This window comes from Phyllostomus discolor, chromosome 10 (assembly GCF_004126475.2).
Source record: "Phyllostomus discolor isolate MPI-MPIP mPhyDis1 chromosome 10, mPhyDis1.pri.v3, whole genome shotgun sequence".
Classification (NCBI taxonomy): Eukaryota; Metazoa; Chordata; class Mammalia; order Chiroptera; family Phyllostomidae; genus Phyllostomus; species Phyllostomus discolor.
The window spans coordinates 75,532,761-75,556,767 of NC_040912.2; the positions used below are offsets into that span (position 1 = coordinate 75,532,761).

Consider the following 24,007-nt stretch of genomic DNA (forward strand, 5'->3'; position numbering starts at 1 on the left):
AGGGCTTACTCAACTGGGACTCTCTATAGGTAATAACACAAACCCACAGGTTTTCCTCAGTAGCATTGGTTCCTCCAGACTTAGACGCGAGTAAAAACATTTAAAAAGTATTATCTTTGGGCCTTCCAACGCTCTGGGGGTTGGAATCAGCTACAAAGGCAAGCCCAGACTTCCCTTCAGAGAGGCAGCAGGCATCATTTCAGAAAGAGCCTTGTACCTCGGAAGGGAAGTCTCTTCTGGATGAGGCTATTGTTCTGTTCCTGTCATTAAACTTATGTAATGTTTAAAAAAATTAAATAGCTGCCAGAAATCTCTTGAGCATAAAGATCAAAGGCAATCCAAAGCAAAGGTTCAGGTACCAGAAAGAGCAGGGACAAAAAGTATAGTAAGTAAACGTGTCAAAAAGTATGTATGTAACATGAATCCAGAAATTAAAGGATTTTAAGATCATCTCTCTCAGCAGAGGTCATATCAATAAGTTCCTCTGTGTTACCTGCTCATTTTTTGGGTTAGAAAGTTCTGCTGTTGTTCACTCTTGTTGCTATTTAAAAGAATTTATTTACATTCAAACAAGATCTCTTTATACCTTCCATATGCACAAAAACTCCTGACCCTCACACCCATTCCTTCCTCGTCAAACTAAAAATCAAAATTCTAGAGACTTCCTCTGGTTCCTTATTTTCAGTTAAATTGTTCTGAGTCAGTTGTAATTTTTCTTCATGTCTTTTTTTTTAAAGATTTCATTTTTATTTCTTTTTAGAGAGAGGAGAAGCGAGGGAGAAAGAAGGGAAGAGAAACATTGATGTGTGAGAGATAGATGAGCTGCCTCTCACACACCCCCAACTGGGGACATGGCCAGCAAACCAGGCATGTGCCCTGACTGGGAATCAAACTAGAGACCACACCGGGGACCTGTTGTTTGGCAGGTCTGTGCTTAATCCACTGAGCCAGTGGATTTCATGTCTTTTTAAGTAGGATGCATACTTTGGTTACAGTTTTCAGCTAATTTTTTTACATTGTATGTTTTCCCATTATGTTAATTTATGATAACAGACCAGAACAAAAGTAAATATTCTACTAGGAATGCTTTAAAAATACTGCATGGCAGTGCACTCTCCCTCCTCCTGGGGGGAGGGCGCCTGTGCCTTCACCGGCGCTCTATTTCTCCCCCTAAGCGCATTACCTTTACCTTTTTTCTCTAAGCTCCAAAGGCCCTTCTTTTGCCTCTGTAGCTTGTTTCCTGGAGCCCAGGTCTTCTACAGTCCATTTCTTTCACTTCTGTGACTTTCTAAAGAAACTTTCTCTTATAGTTTGAGTCTTGGCTCTGAATCCTTTCTCAGCCAGACTCAAGCATTGAGCTTGCTGAATTGAGGTCTGGTCCGACTCTACCAGTCTAACACTGGGTGCCGTTTTCTCCATCAACAGTGTTATCGTCAGTAAGGATGTGATGAGACCATTAGAATCTGTGCCACAGAACTGGATTATACACTAAACAAGTACAATAAACCCTCATGTACAGGAAACTCAAAACAATTTGCAGGAAGTTCGTGACAGGACTCACATCAACTGGAGTTAACAGACCAAGAACAAGGAAGCGTCACAGTCTTCCTTGGACCCCCGCTGGTGCCCAGATTTCTGTGGTCCACAGTCCCCTCTTGTCCCTCCCACTTCTCCTTCACTTGACATCCAAGAAGGCTGAACTCTGTACTTTCTTAAGATGGATTTGAGACACCACTGTCTCCCATCTTCTTGGTTGGCACCTTCTCCATCAACAAACCTTTCCTTACTCAAAAAAAGTACTGCAAAATTTCCCAAATGTATCCCTCAAGGAAGACAACACTGTAATCAAACAAAAAAGACAAGCAGGAGCAAAAGACTCAGAAAGAATCCTTAACTGACAAGGTTTTGGTATCCAAAAACCACTCAAAAGTTAACTATAGTATCCCCCCTCTCCAACAGAAACATTAAGAAACTAAATTTGGCCCCGGCTGGTGTGGCTCAGTGGACTGAGCACCAGCCTGTGAACCAAAGGGTTGCCGGTTCAATTCCCAGTCAGGGCACATGCCTGGGCTGCAGGCCAAGTTATGTTCCCACTAGGGGGCATGTGAGAGACAACCACGTATTGGTATTTCTCCCTCTGTCTCTTTCCCTTCCCCTTTCTCTAAATAAATAAAGTATTAAAAAAAACCTAAAAAGCAAAAATTAATTAGCTAGCATACAATGAGTCCTGTAACCTTTTAGTAAAGGAAATATGAGAAATTAAGTTGAAAATACTGAATTAATTTGTCACAGGTGGGTATCCAACAAAGGAAGGGGGAAAAGAGTAAAGAGCTTTTAACAGTTCACTCAAGTCAAGAGACAAATCTGATGTGTCATCTTCTATTGAAAATTTTGTGAACTTTGAAAACTGTACGACTAAGAAAGTACAAGAATGGAAATTTCCTTGGACTTAAATCCTTAGTTACAGTTTCAAATCAGTTTATTTATAGGGTATAGACAACCCAAATTTATGTAATTCCTTTTGTAGTAGATGATTATAGAAAACCATCAATTTATTCTTTTTAAAAATTTATTTATTTTTAGAGAGAGGACCAGGGAGGGAGAGAGGGAGAGAAACATCGATCAGTTGCCTCTCCCACGCCCACAACCAGGGACCGACTGGCCTGCACACCCAGGTACATGCCCTGACTGGGAATCAAACAGAAGATCTTTCGGTTCACAGGCTGGTGCTCAATCCACTGAGCCACACCAGCCAGGGTGAAAACCATCACTTTAAATTGCTTGACAACGCACGGGTCTATAGTAAACTGTAAAGAGCACATGGCTACCTGGTTTCTGTTCCTGTCCAAACCTGCTGTTCGCATTTTCTTCTGTTAGCATTTAACTGTTTACAAATCATGAATGTTTTTTGCAAAATCAAATTTACATAATATCTTTTGTTACCTGGGAACCAAGTACATTTGTAAAAAAGTGAAAAAGTATGGAAATCTTATTTCTCATGTCAAGGACTTTAGGAATTAAAGCTGTTGGTCTCCAGGCTCACAGAGTCCTTTCTTTAGGAGAACATGAAAATCCTCCTGTATTAGACTGAAAGAGAGCACTCATATTGAACAACCAGCAATGGGTATCGTTGGTACAACTTATTGGTGTAAAAGCACTGAGTTTGTATGGAAGAACTGCAGAGCTATTTGATAAAGCCAGTCACAAAGGAGCCTCACGGAGTTTGATATGTAAGAATTAAGGTACATGTGGTTGTTTCTGAAGTATAAGCCTAACAAAAATGTAAGAAATCTATTAAGCATCCATCCTACATTTGACTGTTTTTTGTTTGAGCCAAAGGTCAAGTAAAGCATATGCCACTAAGACAATCACTGAATTCTGGAGATGAACACACCAGACCAGGCAGGGATTCTGCCCCAGTCATATTAAGTCTAACAGTAAAAGTGCACTACCTTTTGTGAAACTGCTGAAATTGAGGCTAAGAACTGCTAATCAATGATACATAGCAGGACATAATATTAAGATATACATGGGCTTCAAAATGGTAAGATACTCGTATATCTGGATTTTCCTCTTCCTGGAAGACAGATCACTTTAACTACATCCGACTGGGTACTTCTTGGAACTGATTTTATATTAACATTAAAAATTATAAATCCTATTTTAAAAATAATTTATAAGCAGTTATACCTTACCACTACGCTCAAAACTTTCATGCAGTATACATAATGTGATTTATGATCACGTGGGTCCAGTACTGAAATCTTTCAGACATTACTGGATAGTGTAAAAAAAAAATTTCCATGCTCAGATGATAAAGAACTTGGCTGAGAGTAAAGACAGGAAGCAAATAAATCTAACAGGGAAAGAAATCCGAGTATATATTGTGGACTAGTTTTATACCTATATACCTCCAAATGCTCTGATGAGATTTATTACCAGGGAATCATACACTATTATCTAAGGAGCACAAAGTAAATTAACACTCCCTGAATAACCTGTAATACTATACGAGTGGTTTTCTGGGCATTTCCCACAAGCGAACCCATTTTTCACTGGATGGCCACAGAGCTGAAGTCAATGCTTAGTGTTCACTTCTGGTAATATGTAAGCTTTACGACAGTGACAAATATATGCTTCTGAGAACCCAGTGATGAATTAATGGCCTCATATAGGCCTTTCCATGTAACAACTAAATTCAGCAATATGCCTAAATTAGGTTTCATGCACATACAACAGGGCTGGTTTCGATGTTATAGTATGGAAAACAATCTTACCGGTCTGTCAACCTGCATGATCTCCCAGAGCACTTCGGCCACATCCGGGAGGGTGTACGGGGGGAGACAAAAGCAGCACGTGTGGAGCAGCTGGCTTACAAGTTGCTGTCCGAGCTGGTTCATCACCTGTCCAATCAGTTCTTTCCGTAATTCAAAGTCATCTTCGTGCTGTAAGAAGAGGTAAGTTCTAATTTCCACATTCCAAATTACAAGTCCAACTTTTCCTTTAATTTACTACAGTGCTTTTTAACTGTGCTGCAAGAATTTTTAAAACACTCAATACCTGACTATTTAGTCAGAAGCATTGACCTCTTTTCCCTGGGATTGTTAAATTAAAAAATGAGGACTTCCAGTCAAGATGGAGGTGTAGGTAAATGGAGCTCGCCTCCTTGCACAACCACAGCAAAATTACAGCTGAACTACGGAACAAATATCACTCGGAACTGTCAGAAATTCGAGCTGTAATGGAAGTCCAACAACTAAGGAATTAAAGAAACCGCATTCATCCAGACGGGTAGGTGGGACAGAGCGTTGGAGATGCAGAGATGCAGAACTGGGGAATTGGCTGGTCCCAAACCCACATGTGGTGGATGTAAAACAGAGGGCTATCTCAGGAGTGAGGGGTCCCAGCTCCACACCAGACCACCCAGCCCAGTGTCCCAGTGCCAGAAAGATAAGTCCCCATAAATTGTGGCTTTAAAAACCAGTGGGGGCTGGATGAGAGGAAGTAACTATGAATTCTCAGTGCTCTCCTCTTAAAGGGCCTCATACCGCACACGGACTTACATGGACTCACTTCCTCTGGGCTCCAGCGCCCAGGCAGCACCATGAAGGGAACCAGTGGCATACAGGGAGGAACTGAAGGCCTGGCATCAGGGTAAGAGCTGAGGGACAGCCTCCTCCCAGACAGAACTGCAGACAGTGGCCCTTGTACCTCTTCGGAGCCCTCCCACACACAGAGCCACGGTGTGGAGGCACATATCTGGAGCTCAATCAGCCTGGCTCACACAGAAATCCTCACCCTGACAATTACCTAAGGGTCCACCCCATCCAACTTACAGGCCCACCCAACCAACCCTCCTACCCTGGTAACAGTGGTTTTTCCATATGAAGGGCTGGGCCAGGTGCAGGCTTCAGACCTTCCTAAATCCACTCACACAAGCAACCTGAGCCCAGCCCTGTACCTCTCACTGAGTGGCCCTAGGCCCCGCACTAGCAGCAGCCACCTGCAGATGACTTCACAGCTTATGCCAAGGGGCCCCAGACAGAACACAGGTGAAGGCTGACCTTGGCCTGTACCACCTGGGAAACCCCAGAGCCTTCATACCCAATGGATAGTTACAGACCACCTCAGAGCAGCACCCAACCACGTCCACAAGCAACCGAGGGAGGCGGCTGCTGGCCAAGGGTCACAGCCAGTCCTACCAGCTGTTTGGACTGGGCAAATCTCTCCCACTGACCTGCTGACAGCAATCAAGATTCATCTACAAGAGGAGGGTGTCCTCAGGCCACATGGAGGGTGCACCTCGAGTACCTAGCTTGGGTGACAGGGGAGGCTGTGCCACTGGACCCTACAGGACACCTGCTACTTCATATTTTAGGCCATGCTACCAAGACACGGAGTTAAAGCAGCTCCTTCTGATACATAGAAACAAACACAGGAAGGGTGCCAAAATGAGGGGACAAAGAAACACGGCCCAAATGAAAGAACAAGACAAAACTCTAGAAAAAAGAACTAAACAAAATGGAGATAAGCAATCTATCAGATGCAGAATTCAAAACACTGGTTATAAGGATGCTTAAGGAACTCAATGGGTACTTGAACAGCATGAAAGAGATCCAGGCAGAAATGAAGGATATAGTCATTGAAATAAAGAACAATTGACTGGGAATCAAAAGCAGAGTGGATGAAGCCAAGAATCAAATCAATAATTTGGAACATAAGGAAAAGAACATATGGAAGATATCCAATCAGTACAGCAAGAAGAAAAGGGAATTCAAAAAACTGCAGATAGTGTAAGGAGCCTCTGGGACAACTTCAAACGTTCTATATTTGCAGCATAGGGGTGACAGAAGAAGACAAAGAGCAAGAAATTGAAAACCTATTTGGAAAAAATAATAAAAGAAAACTTCCTTAATTTGGTGAAGGAAATACAAATACAAGTCCAGGAAGCACAAAGTCCCAAACAAGATGGATGCAGAGAGGACCACACCAAGACACATCACAATTAAATGCCAAAGGTTAAAGAGAGAATCTTAAAAGCAGCAAGAGAAAAGCAGATAGTTACCTACAAAGGTGTTACCATAAGACTATAGGCTAATTTCTCAAAAGAAACTTTGCAAGCTAGAAGGGACTGGCAAGAAGTATTCAAACTGATGAAAAGCAAGGACCTACAACCTAGATTAGTATAACCAGCAAAGCTTCCTTTAGAATCAAAGGGCAGATACAGTGCTTCCCAGATAGGTAAAGCTATAGGATTTCATCATCACCACACCATTATTATATGAAATGTTACAGGGTCTAACTTTAAGAAAAAGATGATTATAACTATGGACATTAAAAATAGCCATAAATACGTAACTATCAGCAATCAACTCTAAAAAACAAACTAAGCAAATAAGCAGAACAGAAACAGAATCATAGATATGGACAACATTGGGATGGTGGCCAGTTGGGAGGGGCATCTGGGGGAAAGCAGAAAAGGTAAATGGATTAAAAATTACAATTTGGTAGGTATAGAACAGGTGGGGGGATTTTAAGAACGGTACAGGAAATGGAGTTGCCAAAGAACTAATAAGCATGACCTATGGACATAAATAAAGCATGGGGGATTGCTGGAGGGAGTGGGGAGTACTGGATGGAGGAGGGTAAAGGGGGAAAAATGGGGACAACCATGATAGCATAATCAATAAAAAAAACTGACAACAGCCAATACAACAATAGCCACCCTATTTGTTCAATAGTGTGAACAAATGAAAATCATACTTACTTTTTTTTGTCATACTAGCAAAAAATATATGTTTTGTGTATGTGCCACAAAATTTTAGTAATTAGTTTATATGTGTCATGAAATGAAAAAGGCTGGAAATCTCTGGTCTAGCAATTTCCCTCTCCAGGGGAAGAAAGTACATATATTACACAGCAGGTAGATTCACAAAGTATACTACATATGTTGTCATCAGGAAGAAAATAACTGAGTTTAGTATCAAGGAAATGGGCCTAAGTTTCAGCTGAGATTATCTCTTAGATTTTTCATGAATAGAAGGCAGAAGAGACACAATGGTTAAAGATTAAGGGTAGCATCCTGGCTGGTGTGGCTCAGTTGGCTGGGTGTTGTCCTGCATATTGAAAGATTGGGTTCAGCTTTAATTCCCCATCAGGGCATATGCCTGGGTTGTAGGTTCGGTTCCCAGTTGGAACATGCACAAGAGGCAACTGATAGATGTTTCTCTCTCACACTGATGTTTCTCTCCCTCTCTCTCACCCTCCCTTCCCCTCTTTAGAATATAAGAATAAATTATTTTTTAAAGTGAAAAAAGATTAAGTGTAGCAATTTTAAAAATCTTTTTTTCTGTGAAAAATAACAGAGTATGCTTATTTCCTTTTTAAAACCAGCTGAAATAAGAATTGAAGACTTCTACCAGATAATTTTTGTATCAAAAATATTTTTTCTTCCTATAGTCCTTGAATATAAATATATTTCTAACGTCCTGAAAAAATAACTTAAAAAAAAAAACTGCCTTTCACTTCTAATGGCCTTTAGCTTCTAGTTTTCTTCTTTTTCTCTCTTTTACTACCAGACTTCTCAATAATGATTAGCATATTCACATACTTGCTTATTACTTCTTCACTGCTGTCCCTTCCCTTCAATTCTACACCACATGTAGCCAAGTCTACCTTTGAAAACTTTGTGAACCACTGTAGGTTAGTGACTGGTCCCCTCTGATATAGGCCTAACCAATACAGATCAAATAAGGAGGCAGAAACAGCCAAGCACATGAGGAAGTGATCTGAAAACAGAATAAGCTGTGAAGTAGAAACGGTACAACATTCATACTTACATCGTTGGCTACTCCTGTATGGATGAGGTCTCGCAGGAACCGCATGACACTACAATTGGCATCCCGGTGGTCCAGGGTAGTGGAGGCAATGGCCCACTGTAAGATAGGGATAACTACCTGGCTCCTCAGCAAGGTGACTGGGCTACGCTGAATAAACCTGGATGGAAAGACAAGCTAGGTGTAAATGACAGGAAAAGGCTATAAAAAGCAGCCACGGTACAAGGCACAACTAGGGAGAAAGTAGAAAAGATCAGCGGTTGCTGGGGTTGGAGGGGGAGGAAGAGATGAACAGGAGGAGCACGGGGGTTTTTAGGGTGGTGAAACTATTCCGTACAATATTATAATGGCGGCTACACGTCATCATACATTTGTCCAAACCCACAGAAGGGTCACCACCAGGAATAAAACCCAATGTAAACTACAGACTGGGGGTGTTAAAGTGTCAATGTAGGCTCATCAGTTCTTAACAAATAACCACCCTGGTGAGGGATGCTGACAGTGAGGAAGGTGGTGGGTGTGGGGGAAGCAGGAGGTGCATGGAAACTCTATCACTTTCCACTCCGTTTTCCACAAGGTTTCTCAGATCATTTAATATACATTGAGAATCTCTAAGAAAAAGACACAATATTTTTCCAGGTACATCTGCACAGAGAACATCTATAGGGATTAGTTTTCAAGGAACACATCTTGGGAGGTTGACAATACACCGTGCCATATGGGGGTGGGGGGGAGATTTTCTAACTTGTCCAAAAACTAACAAAAAGTGTTCAATTCTAAGGTGAAATAGTCAAGTCAATACTACTTTACATTTGTAAATGATAAAATATATTACATGTACAATTATATGTATTTAATAATGTTTCTTTAAATATATATTTAATAACTTTTAAAAAATGTTTTTATGTTCACTACCTGGTTTGATTCAAATTCCTTAGCTAGGAACTAAGAAGGAATGCAAGGGTTTGGCAATAATGTCAGTGTACTGCTGAAAGGAATTTATGTGCTGGGTAAGGTAGCAGGCTAGGGGCAGAGCTGGGAGGTGTAGCACCAGATAACTTCCAAGGCACCTTTTAATCCTAATTTTTTTTTCCCCTGAGATATAATACCTGAGATACCTAAAGGACACTAAGCTACTCAAGGAAAAAGGTGGAGCATGACATCAGAGCAGCGTACAAAGTTAAAACTATAGGGGATTTTAGCGATGACCTAGTCAAATGTTTTCACCAAGCTCATTTGTATTGTCACATGCGTGTTTCCTCCTTCATGACAGGAACTGAGCTACTTTTTCCTGTTCCCACCCAATTCCTCTTTCTCCTCACTTCTGAGCATATTCTGGCTCAAAATTTAACTCTGGGTTATAAATCATTAATCTACGTACTCCACTTACTACCTCATTTCACACAGAAGAAAACAGTCAAGTGTTAGGTGACAAGACTAAGAGGTGATTGGACAGACAATAAAAGAAAGAGTTGCTCTTTGGAAGAACTGACCTGGTGGCTAGTCTGAACAGGTCATCCACGGTGTCAGGGTGATTCTGGAGCCCATTCTGCTGCTCTAGTAGCTGGAAGGTGGGGAAGCACAGTGCCTAAAGACAGAGGTAATATTAAAACAAATGCTTGTATATAAATGCCACAGCATTCGGACTTGCTAAATATCACAACATATACACAGGAACAAAGAGGCGAATCACAGACAAAAAAAGACAAGAGTATGATCAAGGAAAGGAAGACAGAAATCTTTCTCAGTTGACATTAACAGTTTTCACATATGAGAGCTGCATTTCCGAAAGAAAATGGATTTTAGTTGATGAGAGTGGATAGATGTCATTTCAAAGCTTTAGAAGTTTCTGAGAATAAAGGCTGTGCTTACGTCCTACATATGGTCAGTCTACTAGGGGAAAAGATGAAGTCTTAATAGTAATACACGAAGTAATAAAAGAAGTTCTAAAGGGAAAAGGTATCTGGGGAAAAAGGAACTAATACATAATTTAACTACCTAATACATCCCCCTCACCTCACCGTGATTAGGAGCGGGAAAAGGCTGTATTAACAGAAAGCTTTTCCAATGCCTGCTGTTTACCTGAAGACCATCCCTGCTAAGTAAACTAGTTCATTGGCTGTTACAGGCAAGAATTTAAAAATACAACCATGCTTGAGTTCTATAGAGAACCTTTATTTTCAATCTATCTGCCCACTTCCCCACCCTGAAAATCCCTATTTCTGGAGAGCATAAATTAAGGAGTAATGATCATAACATTTATGTGGTCAATCTCTCTTTCTCCCAAGCAGGCTTGTCCAGAGAACTAGGAAGTTTCTACCTCCCTGTTGTTAGGAAATCCACACGCCTGGGGTACAAAGATAAAGCAGCAACAGAATTAAAGACATGGTAAGAAACACACTGCTAGGCCTTTAGGCCCTACAAGTCCAACACATCTATACTTCCCAAAAGAAAACTACCTGGAGCATGTCTAGTAATCCCTGCCGACAGCCCTCTTCCATGCCATACTCATCCACAAGGATGCTGCCGAGGTACAGGAAACAGGAATGCTGATGTATGTGGTACACATTCACCATCTGCCAAGGGAAGCAGCAATCAGTTCAACTCGTTACACCTCAATAAGAATCAACTTAGAAAGCTGTCCAGGGGAAGAAATTTAGAGACAGACTGGTCTCTTCTCTTTCAGACAACAGAGAAAAGCGTGTTGTCGACACTTCTAAAAACAAGGCTCAATTCTTCAATTAATTTTCATGTACTCTATTTAGACTTATTTCAAGCCTTTGACCTTCAATCTCCCCAAAACAATGTTGTAAGAGAGTTGTATATTTCAAGCTGGCAGCCATTAAAGAACGATTTTATCCAAGGATTGTGTAATATTTATAAAACCATAGCATAGTATACTCAGATTTTCTACCATCTAATGGTTGCTCTCATTTTTTAATTACTATAGCCATAGCAGCGACAAAAATACCACATGACCTCATCTTGGAGACTGTAAAAGCATTGTTTTAATTTTGAGTTGCTCCTGAAACCCTGCATTTAATCTTTTAAGTAAAAAACAAGTGCTTCCAATCAAGGTATCAGTCTCAAAAGAAACAAAATTTTTAACATAATATACACATTTAAACTAAATGATTTGTTTGGGACTTTTACCTGCTATCCTCTAGAAATGAAGAGGCATCTACACATTCATCTATTTAAAATGCCATCATGCTCTTCCCAATAGTGGCCAGAGGTAACCTTTGAAAATGCTTCGCTCTTCACTTGACCCAGAAAACCCCACAAAATCACGCAAATCAAGTGGCTCAAATCTTTGTAATGACTTTAAGAACACTTGTGAAACTGTCCAGGCCATCAAGGGTACGTACAGTCAAGGCCATTAAAAAGCCACCAAGTACCTGGAGGATGTCCCTTTAAAGGAGCCATGTGTGCCACTCCGTCATTACAATGGTGGACTTGGTAGGTGTGCTGAGGCCAAACAGTGAGTCAGGACACAGGTTCAGTGCCCAAAAAGAGTATTCAATTTTTGCTGTACATGCTTAAGAATGCAGAGGATAACTCTGAACTTAAGGGTTTAGATCTAGATCCTCTGGTCACTGAACACATCCAGGTGAACAAAGCTCCCAAGCCGCAGCACAGGACGTACAGAGCTCACGGGCGGGTTAACCCATACACGGGCTCTCCCTGCCACACTGACATGATTCTAAACGAAAAAGAGCAGATTGTTCCTAAACCAGAAGAAGTTGCACAGAAGAGAAAGCTACCCAAGAAGAAACTGAAGAAACAAAAGCTTATGGCCTGGGAGTAAATTCAGCATAAAATACATACTAATAGAAGTAAAAAAAAAAAAAGCCATCACAACACACTTGCATTAATCTTATAGAAAGTCAACTCTATAAACTTAGTGGGGGCTGAAGAATAGAGTAACTGACTCTTATAGCATATACCATGGCATGAGCACGAGATGAGAACTATGAATCTCAGTGTTGTATCCTTAAAAAAAAAAAAAAAAAAAAAAAAAAAAAAAAAAATATATATATATATATATATATATATACACACACACACACACTCTACTTAATGAATAATGACTTAAGTCAAGCATTGGCAAACTTTTTCCTAAAGGGCCAGATAGTGAATATTTTAGGCTTTGCCAGTCACATAATCATTCTGACTACTCAACTTTACCACTGTAGCACAAAAATGGCCAAGAGATAATAAATAAATAAGCATGGCAATCATTCAGTGAAACTTTATTTACAAACTACAGATCTATTGGTTCTATTTATTTATGGGACTTAATTTTTGTCACATGAATTTACTTTAATTTTTTCAGAATTTTATTTTTTAAATGTATTTTATTATGATATTATAATTGTCCCAATTTTCCCCTTTTGCCCCCCTCTGTCCAGTACCCCTATTCCCTCCAGCAATCCCCTCCCTTAGTTCATGGGTCATGCATATAAATTCTTTGGCTTCTCCATTTCCTATACTATTCTTAACATCCTTCTGTCTATTTTGTACCCACCAATTTGTACTAAAAAAAAAAGATTTTATTTATTCATTTAAAGAGAGTGGAAGGGAGGGAGAAAGAGAGGGCGAGAAACATCAATGTGTGGTTGCCTCTCACATGGCCCCCACTGGGGACCTGGCCTGCAACCCAGTCATGTACCCTGACTGGGAATCAAACTGGCAACCCTTTGGTTCTCAGCCTGAACGCAATCCACTGAGCTACACCAGCCAGGGCCCAATTTGTACTTCTTAATCCCTGCACCTTTTCCCCATTCTCCCCCATTCTCCTCCATTCCCCTCCCAGCTGATAACCCTCCAAATGATCTCCATATCTATGATTCTGTTCCTGTTCTACTTGTTTGCTTAGTATGTTTTTTAGATTCACTTGTTGATAGTTGTGCTTCATCACTATTTTAATATTCATAATTTTGATCTTCTTTTTCTTAAATAAGTCCCTGTAAGATTTCATACAATAATGGCTTGGTGATGATGAAATCCTTTAGTTTTAACTTGTCTGGGAAGCACTTTACCTGCCCTTCAATTCTAAATGACAGCTTTGCTGGATAGAGTAATCTAGGTTGTAGGTCCTTGCTTTTCATCACTCTGAATACTTCTTGTCAAAAAGAAGCCTCCAAAGCTTATTTTAAGAAATTAGCCTATAGTCTTACGGAAATTCCTTTGTAAGTAACCATCTGCTTTTCTCTTGCTGCTTTTAAGATTCTCTCTCTATTTTTAGCCTCAGGCATTTTAGTTATGATGTGTCTTGGTATAGCTCTCTTTGGGTCTGACTTGTTTGGGACTCTGTGCTCCAGAGACTTGCATGTCTATGACCTTCCCCAAATTAGGTAAGTTTTCTTTCATTAATTTTTCAAATAAATTTTCAACTGCTTGTTCTTCCTCTTCTCATTCTGGAATCCCTATGTTTTAGATGTTGGTAAGTTTGGAGATGTCCCAGAAGCTCCTCATTCTATTCTAATTTTCGGGGGATTCTTTTTTCTTCTTGCCATTCTAATTGAATGCTGTTTTCTTCCTTATGTTCCAAATTGTTGACCTGAATCTCAGCTTTAAACCCTCCACTGTTGGTCCCCTATGGATTTTTCTTTATTTCACTTAATGCAACCTTTATCTCTGCCTAGGTCTTTTTTTTTTTCCTGTTGTAGTACCCAATGATTTCTTTGAGTATCCTGATAACCAGTGTTTTGAACTCTGCATCTGATAGGCTGTTTATTTCCATTTCATTTAGTTCTTTTCCTGGAGTTCTGTTCTGTTCTTTCCATTTGAGCCATATTTCCTTGTCTCCTCAATTTGGCAGCCTCCCTGTGTTTGTTTCAGTGTATTAGGTAGAGCTGATTTGATCCCCTGTCTTGGCAGTGTAGCCTGCTAAGGCACCTGTAAATTGTGTGAGCAGAGCCTTAGGTAGTTGGCAGGGCAAGGCAACCTGTTTCACTGCTTTGTGGCTCTGTGTGGGGGAGGGCTTGGAGAGGGGTCAATACTGCTTTCTGGCCTCTGGAGATTGCCCGAGGAGGCTGTCCCCCCATCACTCGTCCCCTTGCTAGTCACTTCACTTTCTCCCCCTCTCTCCATATGTCACTTGTACCCTTCCAGCTGTTGCCCTGATGTTGAATCCTAGAGAGGGTGGGTCTGCTTGAAATTTAAGTCCGTTGCAGGCCCTTTAAGAGGAGTCTCTTGAGAATCTTGAAAATTCTTCTTCCGCCCCAACCCTCACTGGTTTTTGTAGCCAGAAATCATGGGGACTTATCTTTCTATTGCTGAGACCCTGGGCTGGGTGGTCTGGTCTGGGGCTGGGATGCTTGCTCCCAGGGTATCCCTCCCAATTTTTATCTACTACTACATGTGAATGTGGGACTACCCATTCCACTACCTTTCTGTGCTTCTCTGCACCTCCGTCTCTGCCCCTCCTACCTATCTGGATGAATGTGGCTTCTTTAAATTCTTGATTGTTGGACTTCCATATGGCTCGATTTTCTGACAAATCTGGCTCTTATTTGTTTTGTACTTTAGTTGTAATTTTTTCTGTAGTTGTGTGCAGAAGTGAAGTGTGTTTACCTACTTCCCCATTTTGGCCAGAAGTCCTTGTCAATGGGCTGACTTTAGAATATACTTCCTATGTAGGGTGCTTCCCTACACTATTGAGTTGAGTATAGGGAAGAGTGACTTCCCTACACTATTAAGTCACATACTTAATTAGCAGGAATAAAAAAAAAAGTACTGAAGTCATGCGATATCCTCTAACAGCAAAGGGGCATTAAATCAAGTTATATTGGACCCAGAAACATTGTACCAAAGGGACCCTTAATCACAAGTAGACATAGCCAAATTATAAACATATGCTGCTGTACTCAGGATACAGAAAATCACTCATAGTTAAAAAAATCTGTTAAAATATATACTCATACAAACTTTAATCAAGTCTACAATTTAAGGAGGCAAGGTCTTACAGTGTCAACTAACACTGTACTAGGATGACCCTGCCTGAAGGTGCTTCCTTAAGAGTGAAGCATCCGGAGGATAGATTTTAAGATGGCACTCACGGCCAGGGGAATGTGCACCTACTTAAAATCTCCACCCTGTCCAGGTGGAGAAGAGTCGCTTTGGGTTGGGTGGGTGCAGTCTAGCAGTTTTCCTCATAGCAGGGGTGGAAAACTTAAGAAGACACTTGTTCAGAGTCCTGCAAGTGCAGGATTGGCACTTGGCCTTGCTGCTCTCAATTCTGCATGCATGGCAGCTCACTTGCCTCAATCCAGTTCTGGCCCTGCTATGAGGTTAACTTTAACACAAACCAATTACTTGGTGGACTAACTTACCAGTGATAGGTGTCTCATATAGTTCTAGATACAATCTTAGAGAACATCATACAGCGAACCATACCATCTCACTTACATGGTGATTAAAAGAGTCAAATTTATATCTTGTCAAGATACTTATGTGAACAACTAACTATGGTCAAGATAGAAAAAAATCCCTTTGGGCCAAGAAATAATAAAGTTTGATCCACCATATTTTAAAAAAGGAAATTAATGTAAAAATATTTAGCATTGGTATTTAGAACTTAGCATAAAATCATTCTCTTTTCCTAATTTCACACTGGGATGTATCCCTATTTAGACTATCATCACACAAAATAGATTATACAGGCTGTTTCCCTTGTAAGACAAAATACCTGCTACAGACACCAGGTGTTTCTTTCAAATTATTTTTTCATTCGTATTTAATAAATACAAAAGGGCTTCATCAGCAGTTTTTGTCCAAAGGCTCCTATTTCAAACTCTGTACACTTTGCATCCTCCCTCTCACGGAGAACTTACCTGTGTGACCAGTGGCTGCAGCAGGGCCGCGGATCCTTTGCCTACACAGCGAACAGCGAAGCGGAGGCATCTGCAGCAACGCTCTACAATCCGATTATCAGCCCGGTGCTTATTTAGAGTCTCAGATAAAACTGGCCATATCTGAGTTAAAAGTGAAAGACCACAAGAAAAGAAAACAATGAACTAAAAGCTGAAAAAAAAAAAATGTTCCCAAGTTGGTAACATCTGATTTGGCTTTCAAGTTACTTGGTAAAGCTTTGTTTATAGGAACTCACATGGCCTGATTCTGGCAGTGGGTGTGTGTATATGTGCAGAGATTCAAAACACTATCCGTCATGGAAACACAACCACTTCTTAAGAGAAGCACCATGACTCTTTAGAACTGCAATGGGAGCATGTCTACCTTTACTAAAAGACAAAGACAGTTTCCTAAACTTTGCACTTCCTGATTTAGGATGGAAAAATTAGTATGAATTATAGAGGAAAAACGTTTAAAGGCAGTTTCAAGAAGGTAGAAGACCTTGAACAAAAGGACTAGAGTAAAGGAAATAGCATTATTTGATACCACTGAACACTTAAGAATATTTGCCCCCTGCCCTATAGTTTGAAAATCACTTCTCCCCTCCAAGTTGCTAACTAGGACTGACTGCTTGGCTTCTGAGATCAGATGAGATTGCGCATGTTCAGGGTGGTATGGCTGTAGACTGAAAAGTACGCCTCAAATATGCATTTTGATCCTCACACATTACTCTCAGTGAAAAATGCATAAAGGAAGTATGTTATCAATGGGAAACCAAAGTCAGGAAGGTTAACTGGCTTTGTCGGGTGTGGGGGGAGAGTATTAATCAGGCCTCCTAGCACCTCTAGGATTCACACAGTTAATCTCTTCCTACATCTTTGGCCTTTCAAAATTTCCCTACAGCAGGTTTTCTATTAAAAAAAAAAAAAGAAAAGAAAAGGAAAGAGAAAAAAAGAAAAGAAAAAGAAGAAGAAAAAACTAAGCCCCAGTGTCCCAGGTTCGATTCCCAGCCAGGGTACATTCCTGGGTTGCAGGCCATTACCCCCAGCAACCGCACATTGATGTTTCTCTCCCTCTCCCTCTCCCTCTACCTCTACCTCTATCTCCCTCCCTTCCCTCTCTAAAAATAAATAAATAAAATATTAAAAAAACAAAAACAAAAACTAAGCCCCAGCTGCTGTGGTTCAGTGGACTGCGTGCCAGCTTGCGAAGCGAGAGGATGTCTGGTCAACTCCCAGTCAGGGTACATGCCTCGGTTGTGGGCCGAGTCCCCAGTTGAGGGCGTGCGAGAGGCAATCGATTGATGTATCTCACACATTGATGTTTCTCTCCCCCTCTTTCTCCCTTCCTTCCCCTCTCTCTAAAAATAAATAAATAAAATATTTTTAAAAAATCTAAAATCAAAATTATTTATTTGGATGGGTCCATTCCTCTTCATTGATATTTAAACCATATCGACAAATTAAATCTTCCTTTCAACCTAGAAGAAAATACCTTCTCACTCTAGTTACAGCACTGTAAGGAGAGAGGAAGAAAGTCTTGTTCCACAGGTATCTGCTAACACTTACTTCTTGTATGACTTTTTGGCACGGATGAGTCTGTCCATTTTCCACAATGGGATTGGTGTGTCTGTGGAAAGACAATGGCCCAAATTAGTGAAAGAAGAGCAATTTCACTGAGGACCCAGAGCCCTGTCCCTGTCACTCTTAGTTTCAGTCTCACCAAATTAAAAAAAAAACAGATAGTAAGGTTATTTGTAAGACTCAAAACCTTTCCCTCCTATTCCATTTAAACGAACACAAATGGTTTTTAAATCATCCCATCATTTATCGCCACTTTCAAGCCACTGCCACTAGAACACATACACTCAATCTAACTCTGGATACATGGGCTGCGGATGTGGGACATCACAACCATCACTTTCATTTTTCCCCTTTATAAACCTGAATATGTAGTCTCTTCCGACTTGATAAACAATACATACAGACTGTCTGAATCCACCAAGAGAAACAAAGTACTGCTCCATTCTCAGCATTAAAAGTCAAAAGCTTCAGGAAATCTAGTCTGCCAAAGATGTTTCCCATGATTCTAGTCTGAACCCAGTGATACATAAAACACACAGGTCTACACACCATGTGTCAAATCCAACTATTTGGCTAGTTCTAGAATCCACTAATTTGAAGCAGGAAAAAAACCTGTATAATTAACTACCAACGTCTTTAAAGAAAAGAAATTCTTTAATTAGGAAATGTTCAACAGTAATTAAAATTTACTTTCCTTTAAATCTAGGCAATTCCATTTATTGCAGATTTTTTCATTTATTGTGAAGTAAGAGTTACTGGTAATAGGCTTTCAGAATGGCATCTAACAGGGCTCTCTCCTTATTATACAAGCACTGCACTGACTCATATAAAGACAGCTATTGACAAAAACTAATAAGCTGCCCTGGCTGGTGTGGCTCAGTTGGTTGGAGTGTCATCCCATAACTGAAAGGTTGCAGGTTTAATTCCCAGTCAGGGCACATGCCTAGGTTGCAGGTTTGTTCCCGGTCCAGGCATGGGCACATGACCCCTGGCCTGGACACATATGGGAGGCAACTGATGGATGCTACCATTCTGCACTGATGTTTTTATTTCTCCCTTCTTCTCTCTCTAAAATAAATAGAAAAAAAGTGTCCTTTGGTGAGGATAAAAAAAAGAAAAACTAATTAGTTAAAAACGATGCCTATTTTAACTTATTCCACAGAAGCTTTTATGCAACTATTACTCTGATATTCCAGTTAAACTCATGGGTTGCACAAGCTATAAATTATGCAACTCAGTTAAGTATCCCTCTTTAAACATTGTCAAATGCTTTTATTTTCTTCTGATGTTTTTCTCTGTTAATCTTTTAAAAAATATTGTATTGATTGTGCTATTACAGTTGTCCCCATTTCTCCCTTTTCCCACACAGCATCCTCCCACTTAGTTCACGTCCATCTCCTATACTGTTTTTAACCTCCCCGTCTATTTTGTACCTACCAATATGTACTTCTTAATCCCTGCACCTTTTCCCCCATTCTCCCACAGGCCCCTCCCCAACTGGCCACCATCCCAATGTTCTCCGTATCTGTAATTCTGTTGCTGTTGGGTTTGTTTCCTTAGTTTGGTTTTTAGATTCAATTGTTGATACCTGTGAATTTATTGCCATTTTAGCATTCATAGTTTTAATCTTTTTTTCCTTAAGTGCCTGTAACCTTTCATATAATGGTATGGTGATGATAAAATCCTTTAGAGCTTTACCTCGTCTGGGAAGTGCTTTATCAACCCTCCCATTCTAAATGATGGTTTTGCTGGATAGAGTAATCTAGGTTGTAGGTCCTTACTTTTCATCTCTTTGAATACTTCTCATTAGTTTCTTCCAGCCTGCAAAGTTTCTTTTGAGAAATCAGCTAGAAGTCTAATGGGAACTCCAATGTAGGTAACTATCTGCTTTTCTCTTGCTGCTGTTAAGACTCTCTCCTTAACCTTTGTCATTTCAATTATGATGTGTCTTGGTGTGGTCCTGTGTCCATCTAGTTTGGGACTCTGTGCTTCCTGGATCTGTGTGTCTATTTCCTTTGTGAAATTAGTAAGTTTTCTTTCATTATTTTTTCAAATAAGTTTTCAATTTCTTGCTCTTTCTCTTCTCCTTCTGGCACCCCTACGATGTGAATGTTGGTGCATTTGAAGTTGTCCCAGAGGCACCTTATCCTATTCTGGTTTTATTCTTTTTTTTTTCTAAAGATTTTATTTATTTCTTTTTAGATAGAGGGGAAGGGAGAATGAGAAACATCAACGTGTGGTTGCCTCTCATGTGCCCCCTACTGGAGACCTGGCCCACAACCCAGGCATGTGCCAAATGGATATTGAACCAGCGACCCTTTGATTTGCAGGCCAGTGCTCAATCCACTGAGCCACACCAACCAAGGGCTTCAATTCTTTTTTTTCCCTTGCTTTTACTGATTGAATATTTCCTTCCTGATGTTCTAAATCATTGATTTAACCCTTGGCTTCATCCACTCACTGTTAAATTCCCTGTAAATTTTTCTTTATTTCAATTAGTATAATGCTCATTTCTGATTGGATCATTTTTATGCTGTTGAAGTACCCACTAGAATTCCGTGAGTATCCAAATAACCAGTGTTTTGAACTCTGCATCTGATAGATTGCTTTTCTCCATTTTGTTTAGTTCTTTTTCTGGAGTTTTGTTCTGTTTTTTCATTTGGACCATATTTTTTGTCCCCTCATTTTGGCCGCCTCCCTGTTACTTGCTTCTATGTATTAGATAGAGTGCTCTGACTCCCTGTCTTAGTAGGATGACCTAAAGTAGAAAAGCCACAGTTAACTGCTTGGGTGGGCCCATAAGTTGGATCAGGTGGACCCTTAGGTAATTGTCAGGGTGGGGCTTACCTTTTTGCACAGGTTAATGGAGTCTTAGGTATGGCACCGCTGTACTGTGGCTTTGTGTGGGGGAGGGCTCAGCAAAGGAGCAATGGCTCCTGCCTGGCCTCTCGAGTTTTGTCCAGGAGGAAGCTGTCCCCCAGATCCTGACCTGATGCAAAACACTTCAGTTCCTCTCTGTATGCCACTGGTGCCCTTCAAGCTGCTGCCCCAGTGCTGGGGCCCAGAGGGAATGAGTCTGTGTAATTCCATTGCAGGCCCTTTGTGAGGACATGCCTGAGAATCCTGCAGTTTCCTTTGCTGCCCCAATCCCCACTGGTTTTACAGCTAGAAGTTATGGGGAGTTATATTCCTGGCACTGGAACCGGGGGCTGGGTAGTCTGGCATGTAGCTAGGATTCCTCCCTCCTGAGATATCCTTCCTGATTTTTATCCATCACAGTGTGGGTGTGGGACTAGCCTGTTCTGTGTATCCAACCCTCCTACCTGTTTGAATCAATGTAACCTCTTTAATCCCTTAGTTGTGGGACTTCCATATAGCTCGATTTTTGACAGTTTTGAGTGATAGTTGTTTTGTAGTTTAGTTATAATTTTTGCTGTTGTTGTGTGAGGAAGTGAGCCATGTTTACCTATGCCTCCACCTTGACCAAAAGTCCTCTGCTTTTCTTTTAAAAAAAAAACATTTATTTATTTTTCTTAAGTTATTCATTTATTTATTTATTTATTTATTTTTAGAGAAGCGAAGCGGGGGAGAAAAAGAGGGAAAGAAACATTGATGTGTGAGAGATACACACATCGGAAGATTAATCAGTTGTTTCTCACGCACCCCTGACTGGGGACTTGGATCAAGAACCAGGCATTTGCCCTGACTCGGAATTGAACTGGTGGCCCTTCAGTTCACAGGCCAGCACTCAGTCAACTGAGTCACACCTGCCAGGGAGATTTCATTTATTTTAAGAGAGAAGGGAGGGAGAAGGAGAGGGAGATAAACACTAATGGGTTGCTTTCCGTACACTCTGACCGGGAACCAAACCTGCAACCCAGGCAATGTGCCTTGACTAGAAATTGAACCCATGACCTTTCACTTTGCAGTACGATGCCTGACCAACCAAGCCGCAACGGATCAGGGTTAAAATGCTTGTTTAATCATTAGGTTCCTTTTGATGTCGAAGGATTAATTTCACCTGGTAACTGAAGAGGCTTCATTATTGCCTTGTACCCATACAGTACACAATGTGTCTGAAACTGTGTTGTCCTTGAATAGCAAGCAGCAGCAGCAGCAGCAGCAGGGAATTTATTAAAAATGTAAATTCTTGGGTCCTATCCAATTAATCAGATCATCTGGGGAGGGGACCCAGCTATCTGTGTTTCAATAAGCCATACAGGTGACTCTGATGCATGTAAACTTAATTATATTTTAAAGGATCTTTTGACAAAGGTCTACCAAGAACAAGTTCTTATAACTTGCCTTTGCCCCAAGACTTCAGGCAATGGTCTTAATTAAGTTTCCAGACACAGGAGATTACAGGAGAGAGTTGGAAGTTTGGTTACAGAAGATAGTTGGAAGTTTGAGGGAACAGAACACTTGCTTTAATACATAAGGGTCTCACTTGTGCTTTTAACCCAAGGCAGGCATCTGGAGCCCCTCTTCTTACCTAAATATTACTGCAAGACGATCTAAGAACACAGTGGGATCTGAGGATATGCCATTGCTGGGCTCCTGAGACAACAGCTGAAGAGACAGATGTCAACACCCAGTCATTACAGACGCGAACCTACAGCAAACACTGCAACACAGAAGCTTACACACTAACCTGTCTCAATCTCTGTTTATTTCTTGAAAGTTACTCAAATGGCGCAAACTTTTAATTCATATTTTCAAACTACTTCAATCCTCCTCACTGCATTCTGGCCAAGACTACATACTACTAACATTTTAATATATAATCATTGTGGAATGGAAAACATCATTTAGTTTTTTTCCATGTACTTTTATTATGATTGAGACATTATAATTTAATATAAACTACATATCAAAATAAAGCTTACATATATTATGTATTATATAATCTAATTATATTCCTATTCCAGTAGAGCTTTGTATGTTAAAGAGAAGGCAGGTTGCCCCTTGTGCTTCTTTCCTAAAATTTCTCACATCCTTCCATCAGCATATCACTAGAGAGAAACTTTAGAATTATTCTGTCGTGTTCTCCTAAAAAAACTATTGGCATGGTCACTGTTACTGCACTGTAGATGTAATTTGAGAAGAATTGCCACCCTTACTTCAAGGAAACTTGTTAACCCGAATGGTATTTTCCCCATTATTATATGTTCTAAATGATATCACTGATATAGTAAAATCTACTGATTTTTATACTTATTCTGTGTGTACAGCTACTTTGACAGACATATTAATTTCAATAATTTTTCAGCTCGTTCTCTCGGCTTTTATGGGTAGATAAAAGATCAAATGTAAATAAATAATTGCCTTTCCCTTTCTAACACATAAACATCTTAATGTGTCCCACCCCCTTACATCACTGAACTCACCTTTTTTAATGCCAGGACCTGAACAGAACACAGCTCACTAAGACATTCAGTAATCTTATCCAATGGTAGTCTGGCCAGGACAAGTGCTGTTCCTACAAGTCGAAGGAAGATACACGTGAAGAAAAGAAAATCTGAAGTGAGGTAATTCATTTGGTCTACATCACGTGGTTAACCAAAAAGGCCGTGGTCCCATTCTTTCAAACAGATCAGCACTATTTTTTAAATTGCAGCGCTTTGTTATTGATGGTTGACTTTTCTTTACAGTAGCCTACTGGTTTAAAGATGGTTAAATATATCTCCCCTTCCAATTTTTCGAAGACTTGAAAGCTCCACAAAGCAATGCCAAAACTATTTTTATATAGTACAGTACAATGGTTCTCAAACTTCCCGGAGATTCTGATTTAGTGGGTCAGGGGGAGACTCTATTTTTGATAAGTACTGTAGGCAATTCTTATCTTCAGAAGCCGGAGAAATATAAATGTTAATTTGTTTTTGAAAGAATGAGCTGAAATTACAGAGTTAATTCTAGTTCTACCATAACAGAATCTATAAACTGGGTTTAAAGCATTCTCTCTGGGCATCAGTTTATCTATAAAATGACTGCTTTGAACAGAAAAGTAACAGTTAAATTTACCTTTAAATTTTTTTTTAAATAGCTGCAAAAGCCTCCCTCCTTACTTTTTCCCCAAATAAAATCTTAACTTAGAACTCTAATTCAAGATAGGATAAAAAGAGAGAGAGAGAGAGAGAGAGAGGTTAAAGTGGGGCTGGAGGCCAAAACCTTTCCCATTCGGCGCCCCTCTTCTTCACAGTCCCCACCAACTGCTGAAGCGACCCCCCAAGG

The 24,007-nt window shown here is 40.3% G+C and overlaps 1 protein-coding gene and 1 pseudogene across 4 annotated transcripts in view; one reads left to right on the plus strand and one right to left on the minus strand.

The window, feature by feature from the left end:
- The window catches only part of TNPO3 (transportin 3), a 92,737-nt gene that overhangs the window by 12,991 nt on the left and 55,739 nt on the right, over positions 1 to 24,007 (minus strand). For all 4 annotated transcript variants that reach the window (XM_028525292.2, XM_036010893.1, XM_036010894.1 and 1 more), the window contains 8 exons: positions 23,164 to 23,255; positions 22,269 to 22,345; positions 17,762 to 17,822; positions 16,175 to 16,315; positions 10,796 to 10,912; positions 9,830 to 9,924; positions 8,340 to 8,496; positions 4,278 to 4,445 (listed from right to left, as the gene is read on the minus strand). In XM_028525292.2, the coding sequence (XP_028381093.1) occupies positions 4,278 to 4,445; positions 8,340 to 8,496; positions 9,830 to 9,924; positions 10,796 to 10,912; positions 16,175 to 16,315; positions 17,762 to 17,822; positions 22,269 to 22,345; positions 23,164 to 23,255 (908 nt within the window). The remainder of the gene's footprint in view (positions 1 to 4,277; positions 4,446 to 8,339; positions 8,497 to 9,829; positions 9,925 to 10,795; positions 10,913 to 16,174; positions 16,316 to 17,761; positions 17,823 to 22,268; positions 22,346 to 23,163; positions 23,256 to 24,007) is intronic.
- On the plus strand, positions 11,585 to 12,187 carry LOC114507500 (annotated as a pseudogene).